Source organism: Diospyros lotus, chromosome 7 (genome assembly GCF_014633365.1).
Source record: "Diospyros lotus cultivar Yz01 chromosome 7, ASM1463336v1, whole genome shotgun sequence".
Classification (NCBI taxonomy): Eukaryota; Viridiplantae; Streptophyta; class Magnoliopsida; order Ericales; family Ebenaceae; genus Diospyros; species Diospyros lotus.
Genome location: NC_068344.1, coordinates 20,055,030 through 20,071,385, shown reverse-complemented (window position 1 = coordinate 20,071,385; position 16,356 = coordinate 20,055,030). Strand labels below are relative to the sequence as shown.

The 16,356-nt window shown below is 37.1% G+C and overlaps 1 protein-coding gene across 2 annotated transcripts in view; it reads left to right on the top strand.

Moving 5' to 3' along the window:
* The window catches only part of LOC127806745 (mRNA cap guanine-N7 methyltransferase 2), a 56,463-nt gene that overhangs the window by 32,531 nt on the left and 7,576 nt on the right, over window positions 1–16,356 (top strand). Inside the window, exons 6-10 of one of the 2 annotated variants that reach the window (XM_052344230.1) lie at window positions 2,207–2,339; window positions 2,435–2,527; window positions 7,228–7,296; window positions 15,817–15,905; window positions 15,998–16,095. In XM_052344230.1, coding sequence (XP_052200190.1) covers window positions 2,207–2,339; window positions 2,435–2,527; window positions 7,228–7,296; window positions 15,817–15,905; window positions 15,998–16,095 — 482 coding nt within the window. The remainder of the gene's footprint in view (window positions 1–2,206; window positions 2,340–2,434; window positions 2,528–7,227; window positions 7,297–15,816; window positions 15,906–15,997; window positions 16,096–16,356) is intronic. The other variant, XM_052344229.1, reaches the window with a different exon arrangement.

The following is a 16,356-nucleotide window of genomic DNA, read 5'->3' as shown; positions in this document are numbered from 1 at the left end:
ATACAACACCATAACAATCACAACAAGACATTAGGTGCTTCCACACTCCCCTTCAAATCAAACTCTGTAGGCATTAGGAATTTGGTCTTGACGGATGCTTCTACATTATCTTGATAGAGTCTTATCTTACTCATTTTAACAAACACTACCTAAGAAGACTAAGAAGAGGAATACTGAGGTATTCACTAATGCAGATTGAGCTAGTTTTATTATTGATCACATGTCAACTTCTGGATATTCTACTTATGTATGGGGAAACTTGGTAACTTGGTGTAGCAAGAAGCAAACAACTGTGGCTTGAAGTAGTGTGGAAGCCAAATTTCGAGCAATGGCTCATGGAATATGCGAAGGAATGTGGCTAAAGCGATTGCTTCTTGAGCTTAAAATTGTATTAGTTGATCATGTTGAAATTGAGTATTGTTAATACTCAATAATTCACTCAAATACTCACCAAAATCACTCACAAGACAAGCACGAATCAGAAAGTAAAATAAAGACAGAAGGAAATAAGTAAAGAAGATCAAACCATAATTGCGGCACACCGATTTTTACCCTGGTTCATGCCACGAAAATGGCACTACATCCAGCAATCACCAGCGAGAAAACAATTCACTAAGAACGAATAGAAATCAGTACAATGGAATCCGTCTCCCTCTCATACGACCTAGTACAATCCTCTCAAAGAATTCAAGAACTATCATTCTCAAAGCTCTCTCTCTTTTCACTGTACTCGTATAAGAGATATAGTATGAATGATTGATGATCGCACAACTGATCCCCTGCCCTCATATTTATAGACTATAGGGCAGATTATCCTAGGGACATAACCGACCATAAAATGTCTATTCTACCCCTAGTAAATATAGATATTTACAGAAATATCCTGCACACTACTGCCACTCGATCACCATTATGAACTCCTCTGATTTCTTCTTAACTTCCAGCATACTAAACTCGAGCAAAATAACAACAAATCCACAACATTTTGCCTTGAGTAACCTGGAGCTTTATCATTCTTGTTTTGCTCTCCCTGGAACCCCTGAAAAATGATCAATCAAACAACATAAAATTGTAACAACCTTAAACAATGATGTAGTTTGGACATGGGAACAACTTTAGTGAACATGTCAGCTACATTATCATTTCCTGCAACTTTAATTAGATTAATCTCCTTCTTCTCGAGAATTTCTCTTATAAAATGGTACCTAATGTCAATGTGTTTAGTCCTCTCATGGTGGCTTTGATTTTTAGCCAAGTGTATAGTACTTTGGCTATCACACTTTAGAATAACCTTCACATTATTTCCTAGGAGCTCACTAATCAAACCTTTCAACCACAATGACTCTATAAGTTTCTTATCATAGTTTAATCATTACCAGAGAAGCGAAATCAATGGGTTTCTCTATTGGCCAAGGACAATTTCCATGTGCCTGAACCTCTTTCATTGTCGTATGCCCCCCCCCCCCCCCCCCCCAAAAAAAAAAAAAAAAAAAAAAAACAGTCCCAAGCCCTAATCCCATTAGAAATTGTGACATGGCCTAAAGAGCTGTGGTCACAATCCAAGCTTTAGAATTTGTGATTGAATAATAATGATGAATTGGATAATTAATACTTATTTGACCCTGGTAAGCCAAGGGTTCATCAACGGTCATGTGCTAGTCATGTGCCTCTTTTTGGGCCATGACATGGCCTAAAGGGGTGTGGTCACTGAGTTGGCAACTTAGTGCTAATATTCTAGTACCCCTTTTATTCCCTTGGAGTTGCATTTATCTCAACACTATGTTCTGGTTACCCAGCTGTTCACTTTTGCTTTAACCATTGATGAAATCTCTTTTGTTTTCTGTGTATATTGCCTTTTGCAATTGGTTTAGGTTGTTTGATAGAAAATTAGTCTTAATTAATTAGCCACCTGATAGTTTGGATATTGGAAGTAGTAGATGTCTACATTAATTGTGACCTGGCTGTATCCACCTTCGGGTCTGGAGATTTAATGTGATTCTCTACTTGTTAGCAAGCATGGTACCTCATGAAATACTTTAGACAAACTGTCATGAAGGTTGTATGAATGTCCTTGAACTAACTGCTTACTTATTAGCATTTCTCCATTTGTCCTGCACATCAGGTCAATGACAGACTTGTCTTTCTGCCAAAGTTCCAGTTGTTAGCATTTTTTCTTCTTGTTAATGTGATGTGCCACTGCCATTAGACATTTGTAGGGCAAAGTACCAGAAGAATGTTGAAGCATATCACAACAAGAGCAGTAGCATGAAACCTGGCCTCGTCCCAAATTGCATTAGATCTGAGAGCTACATGATCACTTTTGAAGTCGAGGAAGAGAAGTATAAACAATTTTGTTACTGAGATGCTTTTTTTCCCCCCTAAATTGACCTGAACTTGTTTGAGCTTATTCCATCAAACGTGCAACTATTTCCAGGTTCCCATTTTTTGGGAAGAAATATCAGTTGAAATTTGCTGGAGATAGTTCTGCTGAAACACATTGCTTGGTTCATTTCCCAAGTTTGCTCAGGTCATATTTCTATCTCCAAACTTGCTATTCAATGGTTCAATACTATTAATGGTTGCTTCAATTAGTGCCAACAGTTTGGAGGCCTAGTATTAGTTTTATCTCATGTGCTTACTTTTTCCAATGTGTCCCAATTTGAAACTTTTGTTTTTGAAATTACTTGCAATATTTTGATTTCATTTTAATTTTTTGTAGATGTCAAATTATTGCTCTCTTCAACATGCGAATCATCACTAAGAAATTTTATTGGTACATAAGATGTGGTCTTGCAGCACTGAAATAATATCCTCCTTCCACATATTTATTATTGTTAATGATTTATGATATACTTCTTCATTTAGCTAGAAATGTAAATATTTGGTAAGGTATAGGTACAAGTGGAGATAAGCCTAGTAGGTTTTTGAGTTGTTCCTTTTTATTTTTTTATTTTTGCTGGTTGAGTCTTTTTCCACAATATGTTTTCATGGTATCAGAATATCTTAGTCCTTAATAATTGTCCACATATATAGGTTCCACGTATTTAATGGTCATGGGTGCTATTCAACAGAGCAAATACATAGTTTTTAGCAATGATTGCTAATACATTGTCAGTGTGTAAATACCTGTTTCAATAGAAGTATCTTATTGAAAGAGTCACTACTGCTGACAAAGCTGCCAAATAAGTTGTCATCAGAAATTGAACAAGTCTAGAGGAATTGAGAATAAAACTCTAAGCAAAAAAGGGTGAATGGAATTATCAGCTTCATATCTTACTATGTTATGTGCTGCTTCTTTAAATACAAAAAATCTACCTAAAATCTAGGAATTTAAATTACAAATACAACAATAGATAAGGAGAGAATTTTCTCTGAAATTTTCTTGTACTTCTTAGGAATAGCTGAAGCTTCATCTTTTCCTATTTCTTAGGAGTGAGTGGGGCTTTATCTTCTTTTATTCAATCTGGTCTTCTTCCTCTTTTTTCTGATTTTATCTTCTTTCCATCGTGAATTCCTTCTCAACACTCCCCCTCAACCTGGTGAATAAATGTTTTTCATTCCCAGCTTGCCTCTAATTAGCTCAAACCCTTGTTTGTTCATTGTGAGGATATCAACTTCTTATACACCTGTAGGAACATATACCAGATTGATACCATCATCTTCAATCTCTTGCTTGATGAACTGTATCAATTCTCACATGTTTCATTTGGTCATGTTGGACCAGATTATTTACTATAGTTATGGCAGATTTGTTGTCACAATATAGCCTTGTAGGAGTGGAATTTGGTATCTTCAAGTCTTCCATAAATTTTTCCAGCCATATTACCTCACATATGCCTTGAGTTATGGCTCGGTATTCTGCCTCAGCATTGCTTCTAGCCATTACACACTGTTTCTTGCTCATCCATGTCACCAAGTTTCCCCATAACTTAGTGCAAAACCCCAAAGTGGATTTACTGTCTTCTAAAGAGCTTGCCCATTCAACATCTACAAAACATTGAATCCCTCGGTCTTCATTATTTCTGAATAAGATTCCCATTCCAGGAGTTCCTTTCAAATATCTTAGGATATGATAGGCAGATTAAAGTGTTTATTAGTGGGTGAATGCATAAATTGATTCACTGCACTTACCGCATATGTAATATCGGATTGTGTAACAGATAAATAAGTTAGTTTGCCCACTAACCTTTCCTATCTACATATCTCCATTGTAGTTTCTGTCTCATCCTCCTTAGCTTTCCAGTTAGGTTCCAAGGGAGTGCTAGCTGGTTTACAGCCCAACTTACCTGTCTCCTTTAGTAGATCCAATGTATACTTCCTTTGAGAGATGCAAATGCCCTCCCTACTCCTTGCTACCTCCAAGGTCTTTGACCTCAAATGCTTGTTGTAATTGACCTTTTAGAGTCTTTATTTCCTGTTGATTGTCACCTATGATAATAATATCATCCACATAAACTATTAAAATAGTTTTCAAGCCATTAGCAATATGTTTAGTGAACAAAGTATGATCAAAATGCCCCTGTTGATACCCTAATTGGTTTTAAGGTTGTGCTAAACCTTTTAAACCATGCCTTATGGGACAGTTTCAGCCCATACAATGACTTCTTTAATCTGCAACATGTTTAGTGAACAAAGTATGATCAGAATGCCCTTGTAGAATGACCTATTGTTCAATAAGTTGTGTGATCCACTAGTATAAACCTCGATGTTGTGAATTTTAAAATGCAAGGAATTTTGGCCATTTTCAAATATTTAATTGAGGTTAACTAACAACAAGGGGAAATTGTAATGTGTGAGGTTTAGCTTATGTAATGCCTTATGTCATGACCCATTTAGTATTTGTATATATAGGTGTACAATCTATATGTTTGATGAGGAATGAAATTTCCTTCAACTAGGGTTTCTCTCTCTTGAGTTTTCTGATTTGACATAATGCTTGCTTGGCAAGGGTATTCGTTGGATTTTCTCAAATGCCAAGGGTATTGTCTGTTTCTAGTCTAAACCTCAGGGGTACCAAGTGTATTTTACCAAAACAAAAGAAGCAATAATTATGCATTTTATTAAATGATCCAATACTTACTTTGAAGTTAATTGTATCATGATTATATTGTATGCAACGACATGAGAAAGCATTTCATAGAAAACAACCAAGATATTCAAGTTCTTGTCTAGCAAAAAAATACAAATACATGCCTAATCCCCCAATAATTAAATAAAATACAAAGTAAAGTAGGTCCAATCTACTAAGGAGTCAAGTTGGTGCATAAACTACCATTGTTTCTAGATGTGTTTAGAGCATGTGGGCAACAATCAGATGTTGTCATAATAGTCTCTCCCCCCCCCCCCGGGGGGGGGGGGGGAAGTTGTCTTTCTTATGTTGTATCCTCTCTTCTATAAGAAGACATGTATGTGTACATATGAATTAAGGAAGATTTTATTCGGTTGTTTACAATCACCATTTTATTGGCGGAGTAATATTGTTTATGGTGTATGTAGATGATATCGTTATTATAGGTGATGATGAGGTTGGTATTAGGTAGTTCAAGACTCATTTGCATTCTCATTTTTAGACAAAGGATTTGGTCAGGTTGAAGTGTTTCCTTGGCATTGAGGTGGCTCAATCTGTACATGATGTGTGCATCTCTCAAGGGAAGTATGCTTTGGATATTTGGGGGAGATTGGTATGCTTGATTCCCAACTTATAGATACCCTTATAGACCCTAATTTTAAACTAGGATAGGGGGAGCCATTGGAGGATCCTTAGCGATATAGGAGACTAGTTGGGAGGCTTAATTACCTCATGTTATACAACTCAACATCTCTTTTGTTGTTAGTATGGTGAGTTAGTTCTTGGACACCTCTTGTGATAGCCACTAGAATGCTTTAGTTCGTATCTTGAGATACATTAATAGTGCTTTTGGTAAAGTCTTGTTGTTTGAGAACAAAGGACAGTTGTTCAATGTAGATTGGCAAAATAGGTTGTTGGATATACCAATGGAGATTGGCTAGTTGTCTTGTAGATACGCGCTTTACCTTTGGCTATTGTATCTTGATTGGAGGTAATTTAGTGTCTTGGAAGAGTAAGAAGCAAAATGTTGTGGCTAGATCTAGCGTAGAAGTAGAGTATCGGGCCATGGCTTTAGTCACATGTGAGTTTGTTTGGATAAAACAATTTCTTAAGGAGTTGAGATTTGGAGATTTAGGGCCTATGTAGCTTATTTGTGATAATTAGACAACTTTTCATATTGTCTCTAATCCAGTGTTTCATGAGTGGACTAAACACATAGAGATAGATTGTCACTTTGTGAGACATAAGTTGATTTTTGGAGAGATTAGTACCTCATTTCTTGACTCTAATGATCGTCTTATAAAGGTATTATGGGGTCCACGGCTTAACTGCATTTCTACCAAGCTAGGCACGTATGATGTATATGCCCTTGCTTGAGGGGGAGTATTAACTTTATACTATTGTATGTAGTTACTTGTTTCCCTTAGTTGTACTTTGTAGACCTGTGTATATATATATATATACACCTAGTTATGAACAAAATATTCATCACTTTTCTTTTCCTCCAAACACATTGGGTCACTATTAGACAGTAGATCCAGTCCAAGGTATTGTATATTTATTGGAGACAGTTTGGTTTCCTAGATAAGTAAAGAGGAGGCACTGGTATCTTTGTCTAGTGCTAAGTCTGAGCATAAAGTTATGTGCACACATCTTGTTAGTTGAATTAGTTGAAGAACATTCTAGGCAAACTTGAATGTTTGGCATCCTTAATTTATAGAGTTATTATGTGATACTTAGGCAGTTGTTCGTATTGCTTTCAATCCAACTGTTCCATGGGAATATTAAACATATTGAGGTTGATGAAATTGATAAAAACTTTTCACGTGAAGTCAAGATCAACTTGTAACTGATGCTTTCTGGGAACTTGAGTGAGTAATTTTTTCCAAGTAGGAGCAGATGACACATATCCAGCAATCTGAGGTGCAGCCTTAGAAGTGTATCATATCATTTTATCTAGTTCAGGGCTATAAGTAGCTAGTGTAGAAATTGAGGATTACTGTATGTGAAGACAAAATTATTAGGTTGTCTTGTCTTTCCATTTTGAATACCTTTACAATATTCTACTACTTCTTTGGTAAACAAAATTCTTCATGTTTGTTGGTTTTATTTTCATTCTTAAATGATCTGATAATTAACTTGCACAATATGTTTTTCAGGTTGGCTAGGGAGGCTGGTCTTGAGTATATGGAGATACAAAATTTAACTGACTTTTACGATGACAACAGGTAAAAAGCTTTCCATCCAATTATAAATTGTCTTTTATTTGGTTCTTGGAATTGGTTCTTCTTCAATTTCATGCTGTAGTATATATACTATAATTTTGTTTATGGATTAAGTTTCACTTTGTGTATATAGATATGGATTTGTGTCCAATTGAATTTATTAGTCAATAGTACCTTTCCTAGAAGGGAAATTGAGAATGGACTAAGACCATCTAGGTGCCATGAATTTCTTCACTGAAGGCTTCATGTAAAAAATCCATGTATTGAAACGAGAACTTATTTCAAGGACCTTTTAGGGGGGGAGGGGAGTTTAGGGGCAAAAATTGGAGATGCCAACAAAGCTCGTCTAGGGAAGTGAATTTTTAGGTTTTAATGCTGAAAAGGGATATGTAATACAGAAACATTTTGGTGAATTATAAGTTTGCTTGCAGTGATTACTGATTATAAGTGGATTTGTAGGTTTGCATGTGAAGGGATATGTTATAGAGGAAAAGTTTGCTGAATTATGATTCTGCTTGCTGTGATTGCCTCCAGATTTGACTTTGCTCTACAAGTGTGGGATTTAGGGCCAATTTCATGGGCTTAGATGGACATTGTTGGAAATTTTGGCATTGTAGATGGTTCATAACCTCTAGGGCAGAAGAAACTAGCCTTTCTTGTTCTCTTGTTGGTTGATAAGCAGGTCAGGTGTCGGTGCTGAATGTTCTTTGAAGAGACTTCTGCTTGATTGGAGTCTTGGTGATTTTCAGCCACCCCTCCAGTCTTGCATAGTTATAGGGTAACCTAGCTACCTTCTTCAGATGGAAAGTTTTGGGTGATATTTCATCAATGTCATTGTTTGGGAATATTGGTGATGCCCAGTTGTGGTCCTGGATATTGTTGGATGGTCCTCTGAGGATAGCCTTTGTTTGGCATCCTGTTCATAAGAGGATCCTGACCATTGATGAGTTGGTAAATCTGCCTCATAGTTATCTAGTGCTGTCTGAGCAAGATATAGACTCCTATTGTAAGAATTAACACTTGAAGCCTATACCAATGCAAACTATGTAGGATCAGTAATTGATGAAAGATCTACATCCGGGTGCTGTATATTCCTAGGAGGAAATCTTGTAACTTGGAGGAGTAAGAAGCAAAATGTTGTGACAAAGTCTAGTGTAGAGGTTGAATTTAGATCAATGGCTTTTGGAATTTGTTAGTTGTTATGGTTAAAAATAATTTTGGAAGATCTGAAAATTAAATGGGAAGATCCAATGAGGCTCTACTATGATAACCAATCAGTCATTAATATTGCACACAATCCAGGGCAGCTTAACTGAACTAAGCATGTGGAAGTTGATAGACATTTTATAGAGGAAAAGTTAGATAGTGGCTTGATTTGTACTTTATTTGTATCTACTAGACAACAACTTGCAGATATACTTACAAAGGGACTGCCTAGTTCTGCGTTTCAGAGGATAACTAGCAGGCTTGGAATGAAATACATCCATTCTCTAACTTGAGGGGGAGTATCAAGAGAGACTAGTTCTGAAGATTTTTGGATTTTTGAATATCCATGTTCCTAATATGGTGGTTTGGATATTTTCTTCATCTCTTATCTTTTTCTTATCTCTTTATCCCCTTGTTTTAGGAAGTCAAAGACTAGTGCCTATTTTAGGGGAAGTTAGTGGAGGAGTCAGTTTCCTATTTTTAGGGAATAGATTTCCCATTCCTCTCCAATTATGTATATATATATATATATATATTCTTGACTTCTCGAATAAAGTGACACACGACAGTTTTTACCTAATTTGTGTCACCTATTACTCATTTTTCAGTCACGAGGGACTAAAAACTCTTAAGTTTGACCAATTTTGGGATATCATCGTTTCCTAAAAAGGATTGATGACACCTTAAGTGTGATTCCATATTTCCTGTCTATTCCTTTACCTAGGAGATTCTATCTTGGCTGTATCTTGTAAATCTTTCTTAATTTCAGTAGGAACTAAATTAGGAAACTGCCTAATGTAGAAGATAGTGATTAGCTAGTTCTCCTTTACCAATTGTATATCAACTTGTAACCCTACAATGAGGAAGGAGATTGGTTTTTTTTCTTGGCTACTGTTGACATGGTATTAGAGCTCTAGGTTCATATTCTTGGTTGGTTGTAGCCGATATTGTTATCCAATCCACTTTCATAGCTATCAAGACATAGCTATCAAAACCCTACAACCATTACAGATTCAACGAAATCCAGTGGTACAATGGAGGTACCTTTTTTTGGGAAATAATGGTATTACTTCAAGTGGGGAATTGTAGAATATTCAGGTTGCTTATAGACTGAATGGCAGGAACTATTTGAAGTGGTCCTAGTTAATCTGAACGTTTTTGAGGGGTAAAGGGAAGCTGAGTCATCTACTTGGGACTGGGCCTAAGAAGGATGATCCTACATATGCAGCCTGGGACGAAGAAGATTCATTGGTCATGTCTTAGCTTTGGAATTCCATGCTACTGGAGATCAGTGACACGATAATGTTTCTAAACTCTACTAAGGAGATTTGGGATGCTATGAAGCTCACATACACTAAAGTCCATGATGCTGCTTAGATTTATGAGATAAGGACAAAGGTGGTAGCCACCAAGCAAGGATCTTAGTCAATCACCGAGTATGCCAACCTCTTGCAGACTTTGTGGCAAAAGTTGGATCATTATCAATGTATCCAGATGAAGTGCAATGATGATGTAGCTTTACAAAAAAGGCTTGTTGAAAATGAGAGATTCTATGATCTTCTTGCTGGGCTTAACTTAGAGTTTGATGTAGTTAGTGTTCAGATCCTTGGAAAGGAGGGTCTGTCATCTCTATGAGACAATCTTAATTGTGCTTGTGGAAGAAGGACGGAGAGGAGTGATGCTTGATACTTCATCTACAAATAGTTAAACACTTGTGATGGTAAAGGGTTCCAGCTTAGAAAAGCAGCCTAGGGAGAAAAGGAAGGTGTCTAATTCATCAAAAGTAATTAACAAAGATGTCTAATTCATCTTGTATTTCGTGCTTCGGATACAACTCTTTTAGATACATGGATTCTTGACTTTGGAGCCACAAATCATATGACTTGTTTCTCCCACCAGTTTATAACTTATATATCATGCCCTAGCACAAGGAAAATAACTATGACAGATGGGTCATTGACAACTGTGGCTGGCCAAGGAGATGTTCTCATTAATAGTCATCTCACCCTTAAAAATGTCCTTCATGTTCCTAAACTTTTCACAAACCTTGTGTCCATCTAGAAGCTTACTACAGATTCTAATTATAATGTCATTTTTTATCTCTCATTTTTGTGAATTTCAAGAACATAACACAAGGAGGATGATTGGGCGTGCTAGGGAAAGAGATGGACTATACTACCTCAAAGACCTTAGTGGATAGGTTCAGAAAAAAGGAGTTTCTCCTTTATCATTCCTAGTTAAGTCCAATAAAGATAAGCTATGGCTTCATCACTTTCATTTTGGTCATCCCTCTTTAGGGTCCTTAAATTGCTGTTTCCTTTATTGTTCAAAGGATTAGACATTGAGGATTTTCATTGTGATGTGTGAATTCGCAAAACATAAGAAAGTCTCATTTCCTCTTACTAATATTCACAGTAGTTCAAAGTGATATATGGGGTCCCTCCACTATTCCTAACATTTTAGGAGCTTAATGGTTTATTTCCTTTGTTGATGATTGTACTCGTGTGGTTTGGTTATATCTTTTGAAAGCTAAATCTGAAGTATGCACTGTTTTTCCAATCTTCTATAATATGGTCAAAACTCAATTTGGTGTTGAAATAAAGAGGTTTCAGTTTAACAAAGCCAAGGACTACTTCAATCAGTTTGTATCTTATTTTTTCCATGAAAAGGGCATAATCCATGAATCTTGTTTTGTCCATACTCCTCAGTAAAATGGGGTGATTGAGAGAAAGAATGGTCATCTTTTGGCTATTACAAGAGCTCTTCTCTTTCAAAATAATGTTCCAAAACAATATTGGGGAGAATCAGTCTTGACAACCATATGTCATTAATAGGCTACCCTCAAGAAATCTTGACTCCCATAGTCCAATTCATCTTCTTGCAACATTCTGTCTGGGGTCAATGCCTCTAGTGGCCTTACTCTTAAAGTCTTTGGATTCCTATCCTTTGTTCATATTCATACTCCTTATCGTGGGAAACTTGATCCTCATGCCCTAAAATGTATCTTTGTTGGGTATTCTTCTACTCAAAAGGGCTATAAGTGCTATCATTCCCCTACCAAGAAGGTTTTTATCTCACCTGATGTTACTTTTGTGGAAGATACTCCCTATTTTGATCGTCCTTATCTTCAGGGGGGATTGCCTTCTTGGAAGACAAAGACATGGATCTATTTCTTCTTGATTTCTCTTATTCTCTAAATCCTTCTTCTCCTTTGGTCTCTAATGCGAAGGACTTACATGACATGATATCGAGGGAGTAGTTACCCAATTCTTTTTGTCCACTACAGGTATATTTAAGGAGAAAAGCACCAGCTCTTCCACCTATGCAAGTTCCATCATCTAAACCAAGTCTTGACCCTGGTAATCCTATTCCCGGACTAGAACTTGCCACTAAACCTGCAATTAATCCTGACCCAAGTGACTATGACAAACCTGATCGCAATGACCTTGACCTTCATATTGCTATCAGGAAGGGAACAAGGACCTGTACCAAACACCCTTTGTATTTGTTTTTGTCCTATTCTAACATGTCTTCTAAGCACAAAGCTTTTCTTACCAGCCTAAACACAATCCCTATACCAAGGACCTTCTCTGAAGCAATAGGCAATGAGAATTGAAAGAGTGCCATGGAAGTAGAGATGCCAGCACTGGAAAAGAATCAAACTTAGGAGTTGGTGAAATTACCAAGGGGAAAGAACCCGATGGGATGCAAATGGGTGTACATTATGAAATATAGATCAAATGATTCCTTAGAAAGGTACAAAGCAAGGTTAGTTGCTAAGGGATATGCACAAACATATGGGGTAGACTATCTGGAAACATTTGCTTTGGTAGCAAAAATGAACACCACGAGGGTGCTATTATCCTTAGTTGCTAACCTAGGTTGGAATGTAGCAATTTGATGTCAAAAATGCATTCTTACATGGGACTTAGAGGAAGAGATCTATATGGAAGTACCACTTGGGTTTGGACCAAAGACAGGAGAAAATGTAATATGTAGATTGAAAAGGCTTTGTATGGATTGAAATAATCACCAAAGGCATGGTTTGGCCGGTTCACCAAAGTCATGCTTGGTATGGGATACAAACAAAGTTAGGGTGATCACACCCTGTTTATATATCACTCGGCCACAAGGGGAGTGACTGCATTACTTGTTTATGTGGATGATATCATAATAACGAGTAATGATATGGTAGGAATGGAAATGTTGAGAGGCTGTTTGGTCAAGAAATTTGAGATTAAGGAGCTGGGCAGATTGAAATACTTTTTGGGTATTGAGGTGGCTCATTCTAAGTAAGGAATCTTTATCTCTCAACACAAATACGTACTTAACTTGTTGAATGAAACTAGGATGTTGGGAAGTAGGGTTGTTGACACACCAATTGAAACTGATCACATGCTAGGAAATGTTCTAGAAGATGTTGCCGTGGATAAAGGCTCTTATTAGAGGCTACTGGGAAGGCTTATTTATCTCTCACATACTCTGTCGGACATTGCTTATGCAGTGAGTGTGGCTAGTCAATTCATGCATAATCCTAAGGAAACTCACCTAAAAGCAGTGTATAGGATCCTACATTATTTAAAGGGGACACTAGGTAAAGGTATATTGTTCAAGAAGGGGGAAGAACTATCTCTTGAAGCCTATATCGATGCTAACTATGTAGGGCCAGTGGTCGATAGAAGGTCAACATCAGGGTATTGCACATTTTAAAGGGGTAATCTTGTGACTTGGAGAAGCAAGAAACAAAGTGTTGTAGTCTCATCAAGTGCTAAAGTGAAGTTCAAATCAATGGCCCTGGGAATATGTGAACTGCTTTGGCTCAAGATACTATTGGAAGACTTAAGGACTAAGTGGCCAACACCTATGAGGCTCAACTGTGACAATAAATCTGCTATTAGCATTGTTTATAATTTGGTACAACTTGACCGGACAAAGCATGTTGAAGTGGATAGACATTTCATAAAAGAAAAGCTAGATGGTGGCCTAATTTGCACACCCTTTGCATCTACCGTTGATCAACTTGTAGATATTCTTACAAAAGGTCTGCCTAGCCATGTGTATTGAAGGTTATTGAGCAAGATTGGAATGCAAGACATTCATTCACAATCTTGAGGGGGAGTGTTGGAAAATACCAAGATTCTCATTTATATTCAAGGATTTATTTGCTTGATTTGTATTTCCATATTTCCTGTCTATTCCTTTACCTAGGAGACTCTATCTTGACTGTATCTTATAAATCTTTTTTAATTTCAGTAGGAGCTAGATTAGGAAACTGCCTAATGTAGAAGACTAAGATTAGCTAGTTCTCCTTTACCAACTGTATATAATCTTGTAACCCTTGAGGAAGGAGATTGGTTTTTTTCCCGGTACTTTTGACAAAGCCTTTGGTCATTGAAATTGGATTCTTCTCCTTTTCCTTCCAAACAAGATAGAACTTATTTCTAGGCAATGCTACAGATAGATTGGTTTTTGTATCTCTACAGTTAAGTTTTCTATGCTGGTAATGGGGTTGTGAAAGGATTCTTTGGTAGTTCTAGAAGTCTTAGATAGGGTGATTTAATTCTGTTTTCCTATTTATCTTAGACGTGGAGGCTTTGACTCTTGTGTTATAGGGGTTGGAAAGTTTCTAATGGGTCAAGGGTTTTGGGATCAAAAGTATGTCAGGCTCTCCCTTTTATTTCAAACCTAGCCTTATGGAGTGGTTGAGAGAGAGTCAAGAGCTTTTTGAGAGGTGCCTGCCTTCATTTCGAAGTCATTTTAGGTTTGAAGGTCAACTTGGCTGAAAGTGAGATTCTAGTGGTAGGGGAGGTTCCAGACCTTGAGACTTAGCTGCTTCCTTACTTCTTAAGGTGGGCAGTTTGCTTCATAATATCTTGGTCTCCCTTTAGGTGCCCCCTTCAAATCTAAGGCAGTTTGGATTAGACCATGGAACATTCTAAGAAAAGATTAACATCTTAGAAACCTCAATACCTCTCCAAGGGAGGTAGAGTATTCTTATTGAATGTTCCTTATTGAGCCTTCCAATGTATACTTTTATCTTTTTTTCAGGCTCCTATTTTGGTTATTATTTATTTGCAGGATTGAAAGTTTTCAAAGAGACTTTTTGTTGGGTAGGCTATGTGATGACAGAGTTTAAGTAACCACCCTGTCAATTGGGAGCACGTTGGGAAGGGGCTTTGGATTTAGGAAATTGAGTACCTTCAATAAAGCTTTACTTGGTAGATGCTTTTGGTAGTTTTCTAAGGATAATGGTTGTTTATGGAGAAGAGTGGCGGCAAGTATGGGTGTGTTGTGGGGTGGGGGTTGGCATACTACTATGATCAATTTTCCTTATGAGGTTGGCCTTTCTAGAGCTATCATGATAGTCCAGATTGAGTTTTCTAACCCGATCCTTTTTGTTGTAGGTGATGGGACAAGGGTGAGTTTTTTTGGAAGAGAATTTATGTGGGGGGAGTTCACTAGGGAGTCTTTTCCTAATTTGTTTTCTGTTACCTCTGTGAAGACTATCTCTTAGGAGTGCTTTCCCATCTCTTTTGAGCATATTTTCTGGTCCTTGCACATTAGATGGAGCCTTCAGGACTGGGAAATTGACCCTATAACTGCTTTTTGCAATTTACTGAATGACTATTCCTTGATTGGTCAAGGGAAGGATGGATGCATTTGGTGCCCTCTAGAAATGGGAACTTTACTTCTGTTCCTTCTATAATGATTTCTGTCTAATGGGAGATGAGCTTTCCTTGGAAAGTTATTTAGAGTACTTCTACTCATCTCAGAGTTGCCTTCTCCAATCAGATGTTGCACTAATTTCTATTCTTGCTTTTGACAACTTAGGAAGTAAAAAAGGGTGTCATTGATTGGCATGTAACTGGCAAAAAAGTTGCATGTCTGCAGATTATCTTCTCTGCATTGTTTTTCCACTAGAGAAGTGTGGAGCTTTGTGTTTTTTGATCTTGGGAATACAGTTTGCAGTGGGTGTTTATGATCATGGTTGTACAGTGGATTATACCACCCCCATATTGGAGTTTTTGTGTGCTTTGAGGTGGAGCCTGTCTGTTAGACAGTGTGCAAGTTGGACTTTACTTATTTCTTTTCTGTTTTCTGGCTAATATGGCATGTAAGAAATAAAAGAGCTTTTGAGGGTTTAGAGAGTTCTATTTTTTTAATTTTTGTAACTTGTCAATGGTACAGAAACTTGAACCTATCTAAAGAGCATCAAGGGGTCTATTGTTAAAATTGTTTAATGACCAAAATACTTTATTATAACATCATATAAGTTGCAAGTACTGACTTTTGTTTCCTAATTTTCTGGCTTCCAAGAGCACCATTTGCAGGCATGCTACTTGATGCTGCTCCAAATCTCGTGGATCCAAGAGGAAGACTACTGCCTAGATCATATGATGTCTTAGGTTAACACACTACCATTGTTATTATTCTGCATGGACCTCTGTAAACTTGAGAATATCACCATTTTATCTCTAGTTATCTTCTCTTTCTGCAGGTCTCTATACCACATTTGTATTTCAAAAACCTGACCCAGATGTTGCTCCTCCTTTGATGACTCCTTTTGTTCAACCTGGATGTCACAAGTATGATGAGGCAAGTCATAACAGTAGAGGCTAGTGTTGAATGTTTGTTGCTGTGCTTATAGTAATTATTCTGCCACAACCAATTAATCATCCCTTGGATTAAAACAGTAAAAGCTAAACTACAAAGCACGTCCTATCCTATTGCTATGGTTGATGGTTGTGGGAAAAGTTTTGTTTTTTACTCATGGCTTTGATCCAGTCTTTTCTAGTGATATTCTGTTGCTTGCTTGACCATACTTTTGCTTTGACACTTTTTCCCTTGGAAGGCTTT